This window comes from Thamnophis sirtalis, unplaced genomic scaffold (assembly GCF_051295495.1).
Source record: "Thamnophis sirtalis isolate CommonGarterSnake01/CBP01778 unplaced genomic scaffold, rThaSir2_p1.2 scaffold_7, whole genome shotgun sequence".
NCBI lineage: Eukaryota > Metazoa > Chordata > Lepidosauria > Squamata > Natricidae > Thamnophis > Thamnophis sirtalis.
This window is the reverse complement of record NW_028261387.1, coordinates 50,362,956-50,384,493: the sequence shown is the minus strand read 5'-3', so window position 1 is coordinate 50,384,493 and position 21,538 is coordinate 50,362,956. Positions and strand designations below refer to the sequence as shown.

Sequence of the window (21,538 nt, the reverse complement as noted above, 5' to 3'; positions counted from 1 at the left end):
AAACAGAAATTGATTACAGCTTTTGCATTTTTCCCAGATTTCTATTTTTGCTCAATTTTCCTGCATTTACTGAAAATCAGGCAAGTTCATTCTTAAGTGCCTTGATCTTTGCTTTTTTAGTACCAAAACTGTTATGTATCCACATCAATACTAATCCCTGTTATGAAATTGCTTTCTCCTTGTGATTGTCATTTGTTCAACATCCAGGAAATGCTGTTGCCACATCGTACTCTGTTGGTGTTAAGCTGGTATATATACACCACATAGGTAAACACAAAGACCTACTTCTTTGCAAATAGAGCACTGGACATCATCTGCATTCAGAATGGGTCGAGTTATTATTTGGACTGGTAATCTTAGATTCAATAACATGTTTATATGTTGGATGTTGATGCTGTGTTAACTTATTTATATAACTTACTTATGCTTCTGTGCAACTATTCAGTATATTTTTTCTATATAAAATTCATAAAAAGATACATTAATTTACTCTAAATAGGTATTTCTATCATAAAGGCCACATGTTAACAGGTTTGTGCTTTCAAGTCTGTTTCTTTCAATGGAATAATTGAAAAAGTATAGTGACAAGATGCACAGGAAACATATGCCTTCTGTATCTAAGTATCTTTAATAGGGAACTGAAATTGAACTCTACAAATGGCCTTTCCAAAATCTTTATCTTATTTGTGTTGTAACTTGTAGGTTATTTCAGTACAATTTTCAAGGAGAAAAATTCTCCCAATATATTTCTAGGCTGAAGTTCACCTTTAGCAATGATAGTAGCACAGTTTGTTTGATTTCTCCTAGGCAAGCCAATCTGCACAGCTCAGTCTTGCAAAGTTCTAATGATGAAGCATCAAGGTTCCATAGATTATAATAATATGAGCAAAAAGCTATTTGTGCTACTTCTTCCTGGTGCGGGAGCCATACAATTCTACCTACTATAGGATCTTTGGTACAATCAGAGTACTTTGGGAGGTCTATACAACAATATGAGAGATTGTAGGGAAACTGGGAAAGGAATAGAAGAGAATAAAGAGATAGCAGGTGAATCACTTGACAGTTTATTTTGCCAATAGCAATTTAGCTCAAGTGGACAGGAATCTGGGGAAAAACATTCAAAGACATTATGTCTTAATTAGCTCACTGAGGAAAAGGCTGAGAAATTCCTGTAACAATTTTCAGAATTTTGTATTTATCCCAGACTAGAAGTCAAGTAAAATCTATGTAGTTCTTGCTTCTTTGATATTTTTTGCTCTATCTGGATTGATAATCAGGTTTTCATTCAGTTTTGCATGGATAACATCAAGGAGTTTAGGTTTTTAGTAACTGTGATGGGGATTGATTATTGCCATTATTGTGTGTATCTGTATTTAGTTTCAATTAAAAAGATAAATACTAATGCAAACTAAAAAAGAATAGAAAAATAAAAATATAGTAAAGAAAAAAGAAGCATATAAAGAAATTTCTTCTCTCTTCATCCCAACATGATGGGATGTGTAAACAATTATAAAGTATAAATAAATATATAAACAATTTTAGTAATTTATAACCTTCTCTTAAAATGCAACAAATGATCTCTTATTTGCATATCTCATCTCTTATCTATAAACAAATCCTTAAAGCCTTGTTGTTAAGTACTGATCACCAAGTCAATTAAGATTTACTAGATGTAATAGTGTATCTGTTTTAACCTTGATCTAACAAACCAACTTTATATTTCTTCCTTTTACTTTTAACAATCTTAGTCTTTAGTCTTTTGAAACAATATCTTAGAACTTGATTTCTTTTTATTTTTCTTTGTCGCTTTGTACAAACTTCTTTAACCAGTCTTTTTTGTAAATTCAGTATAGGAAAATTATTCAGGCTACTCTCTTAATTTGTTATTTATATATACCTTTTAATTATTAAGATATCAGCTGGTTTCTTTTTTATGTCGAGTGTAGCATTTTTCCCTATATCATACTGTAGCCTGTCATTTTAAAGTACACTTTCAGATCAATATGAATTTTGTCATGTAAAACTTGTTCTTCTTTTATAACATTTCAGAGCCAGTTTATCTATAGGCGCTGACACTCTTAAAATTAACTTCTGGATCCTTGTTTCAAAAATATCCTTCCATGTGTCCAATCCCAAATGTGCTTTTTCAAGAGGCAACTGGATTTTCCACAAACATTCCATATAAGAGATTACATATTGCCTACTACACCACAATAACTGAACTAGCAGTTGCACATAAGATTTCACCATGACACACCAATTCATTTACTTGCTCTAAAATAGATTGCAAAAATTAATTTATTGTCCCCGTGAGCTTGAGTCATCAGTACATTTCATTGGAAATTCTTATGCCTCTTTGCCTTAAATCTGACATCTGCCACAATTCATTGCAGGTTTGCAATGAAAGAAATGTCTGCATATAAAGGAAGACATATACTGTATTTCCATCCCAGGCTAATGCAGTTCTAATGTTCTCCAATGATTCCTCAGACATAAATATATTAAAGAACTCAAAAGACATCATATATCCTTGTCTTACTACTTTTTTCATTGTTGAAGCATTCACTAAGCATTCCATTTATTTTCTTACATGCTTTACTTCTATATATTCTACATTTGTTGCATTCAGCAACCAAACAGCCTTCAACTTCATTTTTATGGAAAATGTTCTTTAATTCATACCTATATGCATTCACTGTATTAATAATGCATGATAAAGTTTCCTGTTTGCTTTCATAAATTTCTCAGCAACCGGCTGAAGAGGAAAAATCTAGCAGGTACACCCCCTACTTGACATAAAAGCACACTGCACTTCACAAGTTTTTAGTTACTGGTCTTGATGTACTCTTTCGGTTAGAATTCTACCTTTCTACACATGTTTAACAAAGCAATACTTTCTATGAGTTTAGTTTTTGTTCTTATTACTTTTCATTGTATAAAAAGTGTACTCTAACTTCACTACTCATGCTCTCTAACTTCATTATGTGTGCGTGAGAGAGGGGGGGAGGGAGGGGGAGAGGACAGAAAAACAGAGAGAGAGAGAGAGAAATTATCAGCATGTCATATCTGTCTCACCTATACCATTCACTACTAATGTAATGCAAGCATAGTTCAGTTTTTACACGTCTTGACCAAGATGCCACATTTCTCATCAAATATACCCACACTATTCGTAAAGAACTATTCTTTAGTCTATAGACTACTTTGCAGAACCAATGTACCCCACCAAAGGAGATATAAGCAGTTTTCTGGTGCATTCAAAGTAAAATATAAAAAAGCATTTATAGTAAATATTAATCGTATTATGATAATCTTAGATCCAAAGAGCCTATATTACTTAGCTAATTTGTTTTCTATTTTCCTTTTATTCTAGGTTTAGCTCTCTTGCTGTTTCTTCACTGCAGTAAGTAATCATATAGTATCATCTTATTTCCTAATGAATCATGAGAAAACAGGAAAGATTAAAGCTCAATTTATGGGGCTGTAATAAAATATTCCATAAAGGAATCAGCAATGAAAAGAGCATGAAGGTTGGTGATACCTTTCATGATCCCAAGCAGCATGAGAAGTTAGATTTAGACATTCACCACCATAAACAGGACAACAAGTGATAAATAATGGTTTGTGCCAGATAGAGTCATTTTTGTGAGACATAAATTCGATAAGTAAAAATGTTAAATAAATGTGACACATTATTCCTTCAAATTTAGAAGTAGATGTAGAAAGAAGAAAGTTAGATAAGTGGAGGACCCAATAGAAGCTGTTTCTGAAATCAGAAAAATAATAATAAGCAATAGAGAAGAACATATTCTGATAGATAGAACTCTCCAGTGGTGGGTTCCAGATCTAACTGCAGAGCCAGGGCACCTCCGATGCCGCCGCCGCCATCCCAGCATGGCTTTTTTGGCAGCTTCCAAACCAAGACTTCCAGCAGTGGCCACTCTGGGCATATACTCTATGGCTGCTGGTAGAGCGTACTCGAAGAGCGTACAACCATAGAGCATATGCCCAGAGAGGCCACTGCCGGAAGACTCAATTTGGAAGCCGCCAAAAAAGCCATGATGGGATGGCGGTGGCAGAGGAAACGGAGGTGTTCTGACTCTGCAGGGAGAGCTGGGCCAGGGCATCATAAGGCTGGGAGGTGCACAAGCCAGAGTAGAACAGCCACTCATGCAACCCCCCTCTCCAGCTGTGCAGAGTGCCATTCATTGACATTTCGAAGGCGCCAAGCCGCAGGAGCCGGGTGGCGGCTAACATGTGCTCCCATGGCTTGGCGATCCCCTTAGGTCAGTGAATGGTGCTGTGCCCGGCTGGAAAGGGGGTTTGCCAGGTGACTGCTCGTGAGCGTGGTCACTTCATGGCAGCTGTGTTGCACTGCTGTGACAGCGCAACACAGCCATTCGCCATGAGGCTGTACCTGGCTCTTTGGGAGCCTGCTCACAAGAGAGCAGCCACCCGGCAACCCCAAAACAATAAGCCCTCCCCTGATAATAAGGCCCAAGCCATATTTTGTGGGTCAAAAGAAAATAAGACCCTGTCTTATTTTCAGGGAAACACGGTATTGCTATTTAATGATATTGTTACTCAATCAATGCACCAAAATGTTTTTTATACAAGAAGTAATGTTAAAAAATAAATAACAGAAAAAGTAAATAGGACCCTGATGATGCTGTACCAATGCCAGTGAATGGTTCCCCCAGTGTCTCTTGTGTTTTCTTTTTCAATTCAAATTAAACTTAACTATATCTCTTTTAAGAAGTAGTCACAATGACACAGATAATTTTATTCTTCCCCTTCTAATGGACACTTTAGAAAGGAACTCCAGGAGAGTGGCCATATTCTATTTCATTCCTATTACAATTCACTATGTTTAGAACCTTATACAGTTTTTGAGTAAATTGTAATTTTATATTTTTACAGTTTAAATAACAGATAGTGGGAAACAGATAAATTCATTTATACCTATTTTGCCAATTATTCTTTAAGTAACCTAAAATAATGTACTAGTCACTACTGCATTAAAATTTAAGTATTTTAGTGATTTCCTAATTAGTTTTAGTAAGCTAGCAAATTAGCTCTGTTTATTTTAGGAAGGTTGGGGTAACTTTAATGTTCTATTATATTTATTTCTATCCTGTTTTAAATAAGTAGTTAATTTTGGTCACTGATCATGATAATAAAACCAACATTTCTTATATTTGGTTTCTTCCTAATAGAATATCTTTCTTACAATTGACTATTCTGGTTGGGATTTTAGGGAACTGCAATTTATTTTATTTTTATTTTATTTATTTAATCAAGCATGAATTAGATAACAGATATATATATATATATATATATATATATATATATATATATATATATATATATATATATATATATATATATATATATATATATATATATATATATATATATATATATAAACATTATTATGAATACATGAAATTATTATAAATAGAAGGAAATTATTAGGGCAGGGACGGTAGGCACTCTGGTGTGCTTATGCATGCCCCTTAAAATTCAGTATATCTGGATTTTGCTAGCTTGGGAATAAGTCATTAAACAGATAAAGCAACAGAAATATCTTATTTTCCTGGGAGGAGTGATTAACTGAATAGACCAAAATGTCTTTGATATACAATCTCATTTGGACAGGTTCTGCTTTGAAGCTTGTTTGCTATTTCACCAACTGGTCTCAGTACAGGCAAGATAGAGGAAAATTTTTGCCTAAAGACATCGATCCCAAACTGTGCACTCATCTCATTTACGCATTTGCGGGAATGAAAGACAATAAGATCACAACGGCAGAGTGGAATGACGAACAGCTCTACAAGGATTTCAATAACCACAAAAAAACGTATGGAGCCAGTTGGGGTGAGGTGGGATAAGGGGTCTTTCTAGAAATTCTTGGAACTGGGATTTTGGATTATATGGTTGTAGAAGAAAGTATATAAATTTTTTACACAGAGAACTTTATGGAAGTTTATGGAAGTAGAAATGATTCCAACCCTGAGGACTGCATTAGGAAAAAATTGTTTTAAATTCCTTTTGTATACACTGATGCAGCTGGGAGAATTTTGCCTACATCGTAAAGCATCAACCTGAATCAGGCCCAATGGACTTTTCTAAGCATAAAAACCACATATAGAATGAGAGATAAACTAGTTAAGAAAAGCAATTGAATTCTACTAACCAATTTTTTTTCTCATTTAGGAATCCAGGATTGAATACACTTTTAGCTATTGGTGGATGGAATTTTGGTAGTGCAAAGTAAGAACCTCTGAGATATCTATGGAGGGGACTTTATTCATCATGCTGTGATGAACAAGCCTAGGTGGCAACTGCCAAAACACTGGACTAATTCTTGGGATGCTCTTTGAGGGCCCTACTTTGCAATTATTTTCATTGTTGTACACTGGTATTTCCTATAATATTGCTGACAGTAACAATGACTGCACAAGATTAAAAAAAATACATAATTGTAATAAGGAAAGATGGCAAATGTGCATAAAACTGGCTACTATACATAGTTAATCATATAATATTCATGTTTCAAAACCTTCAAAACATCAAATATTTGGAACTAGAATTAAAAAAAATAGAATCAAGCTGAATGAAGATTTAATAGGAAATACGTTATTTGGGATTAAGTGACTTTTCAAGTCAAAAGACTAAGGTAGAACCCTCCGAGTTCTGTAGTTTGGGTACAGATATTGGATGGGTACACATACTGTATGATATATGTACGTGACAAAGCAAATTGGTATCTTGTTTGTTTGCTTGATGTGCTCATATGCAACTTCTTTGGTAGATTCTCTGCAATGGTAGCTACTGCTCAAAACCGCCAGGTATTTATTTCTTCTGTGGTTTCATTGCTCCGAAAACATGACTTTGATGGCTTAGACCTAGATTGGGAATATCCTGGTGCCAGAGGCAGCCCTGCAGTGGATAAACAACGTTTCACCCTCTTAGTTCAGGTACTGCAAAACTTTGAGTTGATGATAAAATGCAAACAGCAAATAAAAAGTTTCTTGCTGCAATGTTATTTTATACTAGCAAATTCTATGTACAACAGTGTACCTAGGAACACGGAAACAGTAAAACAGAACATCAGAGAATATCGCAAAAGTTGTACAGAATGAATGCTGCTTAATAATTACTTTGTTACTGGAACTAAGTCATAACAGATTTGCATATGCAATCGGTTATTCAATTCCAAAATGTAATATAGGGATACCTTTCTTTATCTATAGCTAAGACCCTTCAACAGCATAGTACACATCAGATGTTCAGTTTAAACCCATTAATACATTTAGCAAGTAAGCAATATGTATTTTTTTTCCTTCTGTTCAATCGTGTGTGATTCTCCTTGAACTACTCTTTGCAGTTTTCTTTGCAAAGGTTTTCGAAGTGGTTTGCCATTGCCTTCTTGCTAGGGCTAAGAGGGAGAATGATTAGCCCAAGATAACCCAGCTGGCTTTGTGCCTAAAACAGGACTAAAACTCAAAGTTTCCGGGTTTCTAGCCTATGCCTTGACCATTGCACCATGGCTCTCAAAAATATGTAATAGATACCTAAAATCCCTTTAATAAAGATATAACTCAAATAAGAAATATCCTAGATTTGCAGTTACATTGGAGACAAAAGTGACTGAATTAGTATCACTATCCACTCATTAAATCACCTGCATCTTTTTAAGTAACCTACATTTTTAATTTATATTTTATTTTAAAAGATGACAGGAATAAAACTAATGTTGCCATCTGCTTATCTTAGGAAATGATGAAAGAATTTACAGCAGAAGCCCAGAGGACAGGAAAGAAAAGACTCTTGCTTAGTGCTGCCGTTGCTGCTGGGAAGCAGACTATTGACAATGGTTATGAAGTGGACAAGATTTCAGCGTGAGTATATCCTGGAAAAATTATTAACTAAAATGGAGAACATGCTGAACTTTAAATTAATTTAATCCGTTAGCTCCAACATTGCAAGCTAACAAGTTCTTATTTCTTTGTTGTAAAACATCATGCTCCATGGAACCATTCAAATTACAGGTAGTTCTACAGTTCATTTAGTGACTGTTCAGAGTTACAACAGCACTGAAAATGCTTGGCAACTGATTCATACTTATGACCTTTGCTGTGTCCTAGGGTCATATGATCTCCTTTTTCTACCTTCTGGCAAGCAAAGTCAATGGGGAAGCCAGATTCACTTAACAACCAGTTTACTAACTTATTAACTGCGGTGATTCACTTAACAACTAGGGCAAGAAAATTTGCAAAATGAGGCAAAACAAATGTCTCACTTAACAACAGAACTTTTGGGCTCAGTTGTGGTTGTACGTTGAGGACTACTTGTATGATATTAAAGATGGAATTCACATAATGTATATTTTATTACTTTACTCATAGATCTTTGGACTTTATCAATCTCATGTCATATGATTTTCAAGGAGCTGGAGTCACAGGGCACGTCAGCCCCCTTTTCCCTGACACTGTAAGTATTAAACACTTAATCCCATAGAGACTCTACATTTAGATTTAGAAAAAACATGAAAAGTAATTTACATATTTAACACATGTTGCATATAGAAAACAATTTAACAAATGGATTGAGAATCAGCATGCTGGTTTAAAATATTTTATTCAACACTTTCCCTTTTAATATATTCATGTTGTGCACCTAAAAATTACAACTTGGTTCTCTAAACAGTGACTCTCAACAATTACTAGCTCTTTAAAACTACTAGTGAAAAGATCTGTGAGAAGTGCTTTTCTTAATAACTATCATTCTATTAAGCGAACTGATTTTGCCAGGTTGTTTGTAAACTTCTAGGTGGGCATGAATGCTGGTAAAGCAGTCATGGAAACTGGCCCACTCCAGCTGCACCAGCAGAGAAGGCATACTTTAGCCAAGGAATTTCAGCTGGCATGATCCCAGAGAAGAGCCTTCTCTGCTGTAGCTGCTGCCCTCTGGAACATCCCACTCCCTAAGTTGAGATTGGTTCCCACCCTCCTGACTTTTCATAAGAGCCTTAAGACCTGGCTCTGCCAGATGGCTTGGGACCCAATGGGAAAGCGGAGATGGTTGGCTAATTAAAACCTACAATAATCCCACCTCCACCTTCCCCCACCCCATGTGTCCGGCTCCCTCCTTTGCCACCTGTGTTAGTGATTTTATCTGCTGTTCTATTTTATAATTGATGGTTTTAATGTTTTTATATTGCAAGCCACCCAGAGTCCTTGGATACCAGATGGGTGGCAAATAAGTTTAATAATAAAATAAATAATAATAACATATCATCAATGACTGCTAATTGAGGCATAGCAGCAGAAAAGCTGTATTAGAAAGATCACAGTATAAATCTAATCTGGTGGATATTTAAAATGAGTGCATTGAAGATCCTAGGATTGTGCACACTTCAAAAACAATTATGAAAAAGTACTCAGCACCTCTCTACTATTCACTCAATATGCTTCTTCCCTTTTTTCAAGCTTCTGGATGAGGGAAAGGTCTCTGCATTAAAGAGTCTAATTTAGTTATGTCAAATAACTCCTTATTTATTTTTAAAATGTGCTAAAATATACTAGATCATTTGTATGCATGAGTATAGAATATTGAATGCTGTTCATTAATCATACCTGTTAGTATTAAAATATCTAGATTATTATGTAGGCAATTAAGAAACACATACTATTATGCCATCTTAGAATATATATCAATCTGTTAAACTATTTGCACTTTGTCTCACATCATCCAATGAAAATATGGATAAAATACAATTTTGAATATCAATGTGTTAACCTTTTTCCTAAAGCCGTACAATTTGTTTCCCGCCTATTCATCCAAAGAGCTTGAGTGACAATAGAGTTTTACTCATTAGTTTACTTTATATTATCTTTCTTGCATTCTTTACAAAGCTGCTGCATAAATTTATAAGATCCTCTAAAGTAGGAATCAATACAACATGTTATCGGTAGCCTTCCAAATACAGGTATTTCTGAACCACAGTTTCTTCACAGTTGCCAATACTGATAAGACAACTTTAATTGCAGCTGAAGGCAAGTGGTTCCTCACCCATTTGAAGGGAATAAATCGTTCCTCAGTATGAAGTGAAAGGCTACAGTTGGGAAGAAAAATTACCAGTAGGAATGTCTTACAATGGAACCATTTTCCTTGATATATATGACAGTATCTTCACCAATATATTTATGTTAGGACTGTAGCATAACTGAATAATAAAAGGGATTAGCCTCAAAACCAGACAAAATGGACTGAAGTCTTGCTTATTTGTTTATTGCTCCAAAGGACAATGCTGTGCAGTACTGGAAGACCAAGGGAGCGCCACCTAAAAAGATCATTCTGGGAATTCCTGCCTATGGACGAACCTTCACCCTTTCTACTTCACAGAATGGAGTGAAGGCACCAACTTCAGGGCCTGGCACAGCTGGTGTTTACACAAAAGAAAGAGGATTTTTGTCTTATTATGAGGTAAGGAAAAGATAAATAGTTATGCTTCACTTCTCCAAACAAGGATAAATTTCAAGAAGTCCAACACATGCTCGTGTTTGATCCCCTTTGGTAGAGACTGCAGAGATGTATTGATATATTTAAATGTGCAGAAATATATGGTACATTTAGAAATATACAGATTTGTATAGGTGAAAGGATTTAAAATATCAATATATTCACTGCTTCCAAAACATATCTCTAGAATGAAGCATCTTGGGTGAATAAAGTTCAAATGATTGATTTGGATTAGACTATTTCTCTCCCTTTCTCTACCTCCCTCGAAAAAATGTACAGTCAGCCCCATTAGTTCCTTATGGCAGACCAACAAAATCCTAGATGACAACTTCCTTATTGTGGGGATGCAAGGAGGCTGCCTTCTTTCTTACTTACTATTCTTTTTTTGTTTCTTTGCAAACCTAATCTTAAATAAAAGAGATGAAAACAGGGAGACATTTGTTGTTCCTTGTCTCCTACAATTATCTGAAAAGTTTCTAATGAAAACTTTGGTCAAGTACTAAAGACATATTCTTGGAATATCATGAGTTGTTTATACTTCTTTTTCATCTGTCTCAAGTCAAGTACATATTTTTGTTTCAGATCTGTGACTTTAAAAATGGTGCTACCACAAAAGTGATTGAAAGTCAGAAAGTTCCATATTCCTTCAAAGGAAACCAATGGGTAGGATACGATGATGTCAGGAGCATTATCAAAAAGGTAAGGATTATATATTTTAATTTAAATGTTTGTGTATTCTTCTAGTATATCTCAGCAACATTTATGTTCATAAATCACAAAATAGTAGCAACATAAACTGCTTTAGGGTCCTTTATATCTGAAAGGCGTTTTTGTAGAAATTACAATAGTCCTGGTTTTACTAAGGGGAAACCTATATTTAATCATATTTTCCTCAGATATATAACCCTGTAACCATGCAGGGCTGGCTTGAAACATTTTGGTGCTCTAGGGAAAGTCATATTCTGTCACCCCCCTGTGTAAAGAGGGACCCTCCTGTTTCTTGCTTCTTTTTGCACATTGTAAGTGTGAAAGTTTTGACTTTCACCCTTACAATTTACAGCCTGGTAATCCCCCCCCCCCCGCTCATTTTGGGAGGGAAGGAGAGGCATTGTCAATATATTTACCATGAATCACAGTAAATGATTTTAAATACATCACCACCATTGTAATAATAGAGCAACCATTCTGTACAATTATATTTAACCCTCAAAAGAGTGCACTAGTATATGAGTATAACTTTGATTAGCTGGTATCATGCAACTTGGTCATAACTGCTTGACCAACTTTGGAGGTGTTTTCAAAAAGGGTAGAAAGAAAAAGTTCTAAAGCACCAAGAAAGGATTACCAGATTTTATATGAATATTTCAGCAGGTTTTTTTTCGATTTTTGCACCCCCTAAAATTTGGTGCCCTAGACAAGTTCCTAGTTGCCAGGCCTAGCACCACCCCCAAACCATGACAAATCATGGCAGCTGAAACTGTTGAGCAACATAACTTCTATTTGAGTTCAAACCTTTAAATTCCTATTTTCTGTTTCATTCAGGTCCAGTATTTGAAAAAACAAAACCTCGGTGGTGGTATGGTGTGGGCCTTAGACCTAGATGACTTCAGTGGCTCCTTTTGCAAAGAAGGAAGATACCCACTTATTCAAACTCTGAAAAAGCAGATGAGTTCCACAAATTAATTGGGTAATATTGTACTTTCTTTTCTTGGAATCATATTTTAATCCCAAGGCTAAAAAGGAACTAAGCATTTACCCAACATCCTCATTCTACTGGCATTTCCTATTATATAGCAATGACAAAGTATGACAATTTTCAATACTTCTGTAAAAGGGAAAATATTTTCTTTACCATAATGCTCAAGACTTTGTTATCACTTTTCCACAATACAAACACCTATAGCCATTTGAAATAGTAAATATTACAAATACTGTAAGTATTTATTATCTTGCCCACCAATAGATCAAATATGTGTCCTTCTTTTGACTCTTGCCTCTAATTCCATTCAACTTTATTGAATGACTCTAAAGTCTAGTATTAGAATGATAAGGGGGGAAATATTTCTGTTTACTTTGTCAACATCACAGGCATGTGTTGAGTTCGTAAGATTTTGCTCTCCCCTTCTGAAGATATTTAGAGGTCAAACAATGTTTATTCAAAAGTGAAACTACTGCTTTAATCACTAGAGTTGTGCAGATTGTGTAGGTCATGATAAACCTTAGTGAGGCACTCTGTTCCATGGGAGCAAGTAACTCCTCCTTGACCAAGAATCTACAAGGAAACAATCTGCTTTATTTCACAAGGGGGTGGGAATGGGAGGGGGCTTCTGTTATTGTGGAAAGCAAAGATGTATAATCTCCTTGTGTCACTGAGAAGAAGTGGGGTGCTGGGAGAGGGGAAACATAGAAAACCTTTTTTCTTTCCACTCAGGATCTTTGTCCCCACTGGGAATAATCAGCACAAAAGGCAACAACAATATACCAATTGCAAGATCTGTCGAGGGATTATTCATTTTAACAACAACAGAGCAACAGAATAACAGAGTTGAAAGAGGCCTTCCATGCAATATTTGTCAGTCAGCATGAACAGGCAATTAAAGGTTGCCAGCTGTACAACCTATACTGTATAGAAAAGATTCTACAGCAAAATTTGACATTAGAGAATCCTATTTCATTTCAAAGGAATACCGATAGCTAGGAGGAATAATATGACATATTAGGGTTTTACGATGTCCTCAGATTTGATTTTTCTTTTTGATAAATATAGTATACTTTGAGGGAACATAAATATTTCTAAAATGCCACTTTAACAATACTAATATTTTGTAAAGATTTTATTCTCCCCCCCCCCCTTATTTTATTGCTGCCTTGGTAGCAAATCAGATTTAGCCACATGGAATTGTCACTGAGAATCAATATACTGAACCAGTTTCATAGAAGCGTTTCTTGAATAGGCAGATATTTTCTTTTACCTTTACAATGATTTCTCTCCCCCTAAAATATCCAAAGTGCTGAAAAAAATCCAGTCGGGTACATTATGCCCTTAATCCATCTGTTGAGTTTGAGTTTGAGTTTATTGGTTTTGTATGCCGCCCACTCCCGAAGGACTCGGGGCGGATTACAATAAAAAGTGAAGGGGGATAAATAAGGCAAACAATTTAAAATACAAACAACATTCACAATTAAAGTGGGGCTGGATACTTCAACAGCCCCAGGCCTGCCGGAACAGCCAGGACTTAGTAGCTTTATGGAAGGCTGAGAGGGTAGTAAGGGTCTGGATCTCAACGGGGAGGTCGTTCCAGAGGGCCGGAGCTGCAACAGAGAAGGCCCTCCCCCGGGGGGTCGCCAGCCGGCATTGGCTGGCGGATGGAATCCAGAGAAGGCCAAGTTGTGCGATCGAATCGGTCTTTGGGAGGTAATTGGCAGGAGGCGGTCTCTCAGGTAACCAGGTCCGATGCCATGCAGGGCTTTAAAAGTAACGACTAGCACCTTGAAGTGTGTCCAGAGACCAATGGGCATCCAGTGCAGCTCGTGGAGGATAGGTGTAACGTGGGTGTACCTAGGTGCACACACAATCGCTCGCGGGGCTGCATTCTGGACTAACTGAAGTCTTCGAACACTCTTCAAGGGCAGCCCCATGTAGAGCGCATTACAGTAATCCAGTCTTGAGGTGACGAGGGTGTGAGTAACTATCCGAAGGGCCTCCCGGTCCAGGTAGGGTCGCAATTGGTGCACCAGGCGAACCTGGGCAAAGGTCCCCCTGGTCACAGCCAACAAGTGATATTCTAACGTCAGCTGTGGATCCAGAAGGACGCCCAAATTGCAAACCCGCTCTGAGGGGCGTATGATTTCACCCCCCAGGCTAAGGGATGGGATAGCTGGAGTTTAATAATTTAAAATTTAAAATTATGTTTAGAATAATTGTTAAATGTCATTTGCCTACCTATGGCACAATAAATTACTTGAACAATAATTGCAACTGTATCATTTATAAAACAGAGAAGTTAAGGGTTAGATAAAGCAAATTTTCTTGCAGAAAAATATTCTACACTGAGAGATAGAAAACACATCTTACAGTGCTTGTTAAGTGGAGGCAACTCAGTGCTAGAGAGAGGGGGAAGAGGGAGTGAATTTTCTTTTTCTCCATATGATACACTGATGAAATAAGTTTTTTTTTAAAAAAGTAAAATCCTTGTATTTATTATGATTCCTCCGCAAAACTTATTTGTGATGGTGTACTGACAGGCCTTCACACATTTCTAAATGCAATGTCTGAACAAGTGTTTGCAGATGCTTCTTGTCCTTTCAACAAGACAGATATAAACCAAGAGTTCCTGCTCCATGGCAACCCCAAATCATTAGCCGTCCACCATGGACTCCACTTTGCTTGTTTTCAGAAGGGTAGCCAAGATGCATCTTTGAATTTAATTTAATTGAATTTTAGAATAATATTTCATTCAGTTGTTGATAAATATACTTTGTTGTTGTTGTTGTTGATGATGATGATGATGATGATGATGATGATGATGACGACGACGATGATATTATGATGTTGTGATCACCCCTCCAGCAGACCATGGGCAGCTTACAACAGCAGAATATATAATTAAAATTTTTGAAACCATGACAATAAAACCACCCAAACTAAAAAGGAGCCATAGCAATTAAAAAAATGAAAGAGACTCCATATACTTGGAGCCAGGTCTTAAAGGACTTCCAGAATACCATATTTATTTCTGGGGGTGGGCACTGTTGCAGAGGCAGGAGATAGTAACAAAGAAAGTATTTTATAGGCTGTAACAGTGGTAGTATGTTGCCAGTTCACACTTGTTCAGGCGAACTGGTAGTGGTGGCGGTGTGAGGCCCACTCTGACATCATCAAGGACCTTCTGTGCATTCCCAGATGCGCATGAGCCAAGGTGGCGCAGTGGTTAAATGCAGCACTGCAGGCTACTGCTAGATCAGCAGGTCAGCGGTTCAAATCTCACCGGCTCAGGGTTGACTCAGCCTTCCATCCTTCCGAGGTGGGTAAAATGAGGACCCAGATTGTTGGGGGCAATATGCTGACTCTCTGTAAACCGCTTAGAGAGGCCTGAAAGGCCTATGAAGCGGTATATAAGTCTACTGCTATTGCTATTGCTATTGCTACTGAACCAATAGCGAAGAAAATAAAATACCATCTCTGGGCTGTAAGCTAACTAGAACTTTAGAGGGGGGCAGGAAATAAAGTTGAGAGAGACTGTATAACTTGAAAAATTGCTAAAGTAATGTTATTTTTTTTGGCAGGTTTCTCTTTCACTTTCAGCAGCATTCCTGAATATGAAATGTCAGATCTAGATTCAACACAAACCGCTTCACCAGCAGCAGTTTTTCACTTTGATATGGCTAAAGGGATCTACAGCATATTAAACTATAAAATGAATTATATATTAGAGTATAAGTAATCTAGTATAGTATTTCTGATCCAACAAGTACCATTTCCAGATGCTGGATCCAGTAAGGCTAATGCTTGACAATCCATACAGATGATGCAACTATTTTAATTGAAGCACCGGTCCTCATCAGTCCCGAAGATAATAATATTCTATAACTAGCAATGTATTGTCTCTAAATTAAACTATCCATTCTTTCCAATGTATTCATCAACACATTTCTTTAACCTTTAATAAATGCATACTATCCTTTGATTCTTTATTCCAATGTGTACACAACCAAGATATTATTACTTCATAGTAATACTAATTACTATTTCATAGTAATAGTCTAAGGTGGACTAGAAATAAACTAATTTCAGTCATGGCAATTATATTTTTCTTTTTAACCTTAACAGAATTAGCAAAATATATTAAACAATAATGGCCTCTCTCTATTTGAGTATATCCACTTTGTTGCTGGTCATCCTCTTCTCTTTCTTTCCACCTCTCCCAGCATTATAGACTTCTCTAGAGAGCTAGTCATTGCATAATGTGTTTAAAATAGGATAAAGATTCAGTTTGTGTGGTAGATAAATCTGATAAAAAATTAACTATTGTTTTACAACAGTATGGTACAGCAAGAAACCAAGCATTGTAGCTCTGTCATTTATGGCGACTGAATGCTGTGCTAGGAACAAACATGCATGGAGCTTCCATGACTAAACAAAATATTGCTAATGAAATAATCAATTCCAATCACATTATCTGAAAACACTGTGGAATATATAAGGAGTGCATGTACAAAGCAGCCCAGATCCAATTTAAAACATGAAGACACAATGTGTATAGACTATGCACAAATCTGTTTTTCACTTGGCAATATATCTGGTCAAGAAATTCATTATTTTATTTTATTAATTCATGATTATAAGAGACAGAATAATCAATTACTTAGTTTTACATTTATAGCATGACTTGAATAATTAGATTCTAAAATGAGCTGTGGGCTGCTTTTATCTTACCTGATGTTGAAATTAGGATCACATCAGTTGTGTTTGTGTCATTAGTCAAGTGTGCTTCCTTAAAAAGGATACTATATTTAGAAATTCCTTGCCTATTCTATAGTAACTGAATCTTATTTAAGCTGAATTCATCCTGAAAATAGTGACCAAACTTGCATAATTGTCACCCATGAGGATTTGAAACTTGCCTTAATTATGAGTGAACATTTTTTTGAAAAATGACTACAGCTTTTATGCCCTGTCAATAAACAATCCATGAGTAGCATTTGGTTATTTGTTGCTCTCATCCTGGAATTTACAGAATCAAAAATATTACAGTATGCAATGAAGCAATTTCTGAGACTGATCTGCCTATAATTTTCTAAAAGAAAAGCAAACTAGATTTGTAAAAGTTCACAGCATTAAAAAAAATATTTTAAAAAAGTTACAGTAGAAGCTACCCTGCAAAAGATGGAGGTACCTCATAAAAAAGATTTAAAAGGAAGTAAGGAAATGAAAATTGGCTAAATTAATCATATGCTCTTATTTTTGAAATTAATGTATTATTTAACAGTTATTTTATCACATATACATAATAAACAGATACTTCTAAATTCATGTGAGCAAAATCCATTCTCTTCAATGCATCCCCTCCCATGTATACATGCATGTGTGTGTGTGCACACACAAACATATAGGAGATAGAAAATCTTGACAAAGACAGACACTAATATCTGAATTTCTTATTTGCTGACAAATCCTCAGGGGCTACTCCAGATGTACTGGTCAAAACCATTTTTTGATCCTGTTCTTATATATTGGTGCTTTTCTGCCTTTTCTTCAAAATTTGAGTTGGTCTTCAGAATTTGACTGTATTTAAACCTATTGTAGTTCTCCCTGTTTCCCAGGATACTTCCAAACTGGCACTTCTTGTGCTACATTCAGAAAAGGAATTATTCCTGCCTCCCTTTATGTGCAGAAAGAACTGGTGAGAGAAATTCAGGGAATGAAGCAAGGCAACAGCTCCAGAAGGACATGGACTATATCATAAGGAAGTTAAGAAATGGTGGGGAAACTGAAAAAGTCAAAAGAAAAACCAGAAGGAAATTGTGGGCAAACGGAGAAACAGTCATAAGGAAACATTCTCTTGATCTAAACCAAAAAACCACAACTTCATTCTCCTAATTCATTCAAAGTTTTTAAAGGTGTAGGTCAGTGTTTCTCAATGTCAGCAACTTTTAAGATGTGTGGACATCAACTCCCAGAATGAGACTTCAGATACATCCTTTTTTCCTTCTTTTACCTTCTTTCTTTCCTCCATTTCTTCCTCCCTCCCTCCTTGCCTGCCTTTCAACTATCTCCATTCAGATCTAGATATAACTTTCTTCTTTCTCTTAAATTTTAAAGACAACCAACACATTATATCTATTGTTTTTTATTTCCTGAATCTGTTTTGTTTACAATTGATTCCTTTAATTTCCCAACTCTCAATTTCTCATAACCCAAAGTCCTCAGCACATAGGTCTGTACTGTTGGCCATTATGACTTTGATCAACTAAAGCTTTAGTAAGAAAAAGCAAGAGCAGCCTAGGTATAAGTCATACTCAGCTTCATTCACTGCTAATGGTAAACTGTTCATATTCTCTATCACAGCAAAAGCATCTAATTCTATATGCTGTGTATTTGATTTCACTGCATAAGAATGCAATTGAAAAAGCCATACAAAACCTGTAAGAACTGGCAAATGATGTGAGTTTGTTGTCATCCAACATATCTGGGGAACACAAAATTAATGAAAGCTGCCTCAAAACATTAGTGACATATTGTTTTGATTGTATAAGACTTCATCATAGATACTGATAATAAAAGAAACTGATTGATAATTAATGACATTTCATTTTTAGATCAATTTTTCCAATCATGTAAGTTTTAAAAAGGAAAAGAAAAAAACAATATATTTTTCTTTAATAATTATGTGATAGTAGTCCTGCCAGTTCTAACATCTTCTATAGAAGAGGTTCCACAAATCTACAGTATCATTTAGAACTGGTTCCAGCTCCCTCCCCCCGCCCGTCCGCACATCATCAAGATGAAGAGCGAGAGGAAGAATTCTGGGAGTTGAAGTCCACAAGTCTTAAAGCTGTCAAGTTTGAACGCCTCTGAGGTTTTTTTTTCTAAAGGGTTTGGGGTGCAAGGATCTTGTAACTTGACAGCTTTAAGACTTGCATGCTTCAAATGCCAGAATTTCAGAGCTAACATTTTGGTTGCTAAGCAAGAATGTTGTTAAGTGAGTTTCACCACATTTTACAAGTTGGCCACGCCCACCAAGTCCCATGGCTGGCAAGCCACTTCCACCTGGTCACATGGCCAGCAAGCCACTCCCACACCATCACATGGCCAGCAAGCCACTCCCACAAAGCAGGCCACACCTACAGAAAAGGTTTTTAAAAAATTTGAAACCCACCACTGTGTGATAGGTACGTGTTCTTATAAAAAATGCTCATTCAATGCAGTTTCCTTTGTTAGAAAAATACTAAGCAATTAACCATAATTTCAAAATTATAAGCTAACAATAAATATACCGGTAATTTGATCCTTTTTTGCATCAATGTCTTTTAACTAAATATGTCTAGGCTAGTCTTCACACATATGATGATCTCATTGCATTATGCTGATGACTGATTGGCTAGTTTCATCATCACTGGCTATTGATCTGTGAGAGTTGTTTTATTGCATTAGTTGTAGGTTGCTTAGCATTTTTAATTAAACTAGCATACAATTTTTTAAAACAAATAATTACAGGTTGGGCTGTAAAACAAATACAGGGCTGGACTGGACTGGTTTAGCTCTGTCCACTTATTCACAGACCTGGATCCTCTCCAGATAATTCTTTGCCTGAAAAAATATCAAACTACCATTATGCTAAACCAGGAAAAGTGCTCCCTCACTTTGAAATCCTCATTAAAGGTTTCAGAAGTTGTCTTGCATCTGTAGTCAGTTGTTGATTAAAAGCAGCTAATGAATCCAAGTACTTTCATGCTTCTGTAGGTGACTGATCCATTTCGAGTTTCGAGTTTAATAAAATTTGTATGCCGCCCACTCCCTTTGGGACTCTGACTTACTTTTCCACATGACTTCACTTGAGGTTTTTTTTTTTTCAGTTTCTCTACAAGCAAAAGACAGGCAAAAGACAGGATGACAAGATTTGTTCCACATACAGACATTAAAGGACCAGCCGTTTAATCTTTCTCCAATAACAATATCCTCCATGCCACTCTTCTTAAACATAGTAGATTACTTGAGGAGGGTCAGAATGATTCTCCTCCCAACTTCTTTTATCTTCTCTGGAGTCATCAGGCTCTGCTTTCTGACATACAGTTTGCTGTACAATTGATCCTGCAACATCTAAGTAGAGTAAGGTGACCAGATTTTAACATTGGTAAAGAGGGACACCATTGACCTGGGAAGGGGGAGGGGTGATTAAATTTTTTTTAAAAAAATTGGGACTTTTTTAAAAACATTGCGGGACGATGGACAAATTGTTCAAAATCGGGACTGTCCCACCAAGAGGGACGTCTGGTCACCTTAGACAAGAGGTGCTGACTGAGAGGAAGAGGAGGAGGAGGATGAAGATGTCTCCTGACAATTCTATATATAACTGAACAGCAGCTTGGGATGTGAGGTGGGAAGGTTCTTGGAGTGGGGCTGAAAATTTAAAAAATTGCTTTTCAAACACTTGAAATAGAGTGATGCTGTATTAAACACTGCTTGCAGGCATATAAACATCCATATGGGTGTTATATGTGCACTAAAGCAGTGTACCTGCTTTGTATAAATAGCAGTGCGCTCTGTTCCCACCTTCCTGCCTGTTGTATTCCACTTACATAATGTAAGGATTGAGTGAAAAATAATGGCTCCGAGGTTGTCAATTGCCATAAAAGGTAGTACTGACATGTTAGAAATGCTGAAACTTTGTTTTGTTTTGATTGTTGAGAAGTAGTTTTGAAAAAATATTGGGTTGCTATTGTTTGTGAAATGGAAGGCTGTGACAGGTTCTCAAGCATGCTTTAAGCAATGTGCCACGACTGAATTTTTGAGTGCTGAAGTCACTTCAACTGAAATTCACTGCTGAAAGCAGCTTCTTTATGGTGATGATCATGTTGCCGTAAGTATAATTATTGCTGGGCCAAAAATATAAATATGGTGAACCAGAAAGAGCTGATTTGTATGATCAAAAATGAAGTGAATGTTGCAATAACATCATCAAGCTGATGAATTGATTCAGGGCAATTAAATCACTCAACGGGAGATGCTGTCAATCTTGGTATTTCACAGGAATATGTGAGACACAGTATTCTTCAATATCAGCAGTACAGTTGTGTGCGCAGTGATAAAGTACTCTTACTGACAATGACAAACTGCTTTATGATGTCATTTTATGATTTTCAAACATTTTGTACATTTTTCTGTGTACAACAATAATACTTATATATTTGTTTTTTAAAAGGGTCCTGTTAGGAGGGCTATGTCATTAATTTTGGGGGATGACTTGCTTTTAAATACTTCAAAATAGTCTTGTGTCTTTCATTTGTAAAT

The 21,538-nt window shown here is 36.2% G+C and overlaps 1 protein-coding gene across 1 annotated transcript; it reads left to right on the top strand.

Annotated features, from left to right (window-relative positions):
• Positions 1–228: 228 nt before the first annotated feature.
• Positions 229–16,214, top strand: LOC148044652 (chitotriosidase-1-like). The gene is made up of 11 exons (XM_087719988.1): positions 229–350; positions 3,374–3,403; positions 5,659–5,860; positions 6,217–6,273; positions 6,815–6,980; positions 7,780–7,904; positions 8,412–8,496; positions 10,309–10,491; positions 11,110–11,226; positions 12,070–12,214; positions 15,814–16,214. Exons 1-10 carry the CDS (start codon positions 326–328, stop codon positions 12,208–12,210), a joined length of 1,131 nt encoding a protein of 376 aa, XP_087576114.1. The 5' UTR covers positions 229–325; the 3' UTR covers positions 12,211–12,214; positions 15,814–16,214.
• The last annotated feature ends 5,324 nt before the right edge of the window (positions 16,215–21,538 follow it).

Excerpts from the sequence above, each read along its gene's own strand:
- LOC148044652 (XM_087719988.1), top strand. The coding sequence starts at position 326 with ATGGGTCGAGTTATTATTTGGACTG. Across the intron at positions 7,905-8,411 it reads GAAGTGGACAAGATTTCAGC|ATCTTTGGACTTTATCAATC; the intron begins GTGAGTATATCC and ends CTTTACTCATAG. Across the intron at positions 10,492-11,109 it reads GATTTTTGTCTTATTATGAG|ATCTGTGACTTTAAAAATGG; the intron begins GTAAGGAAAAGA and ends TTTTTGTTTCAG.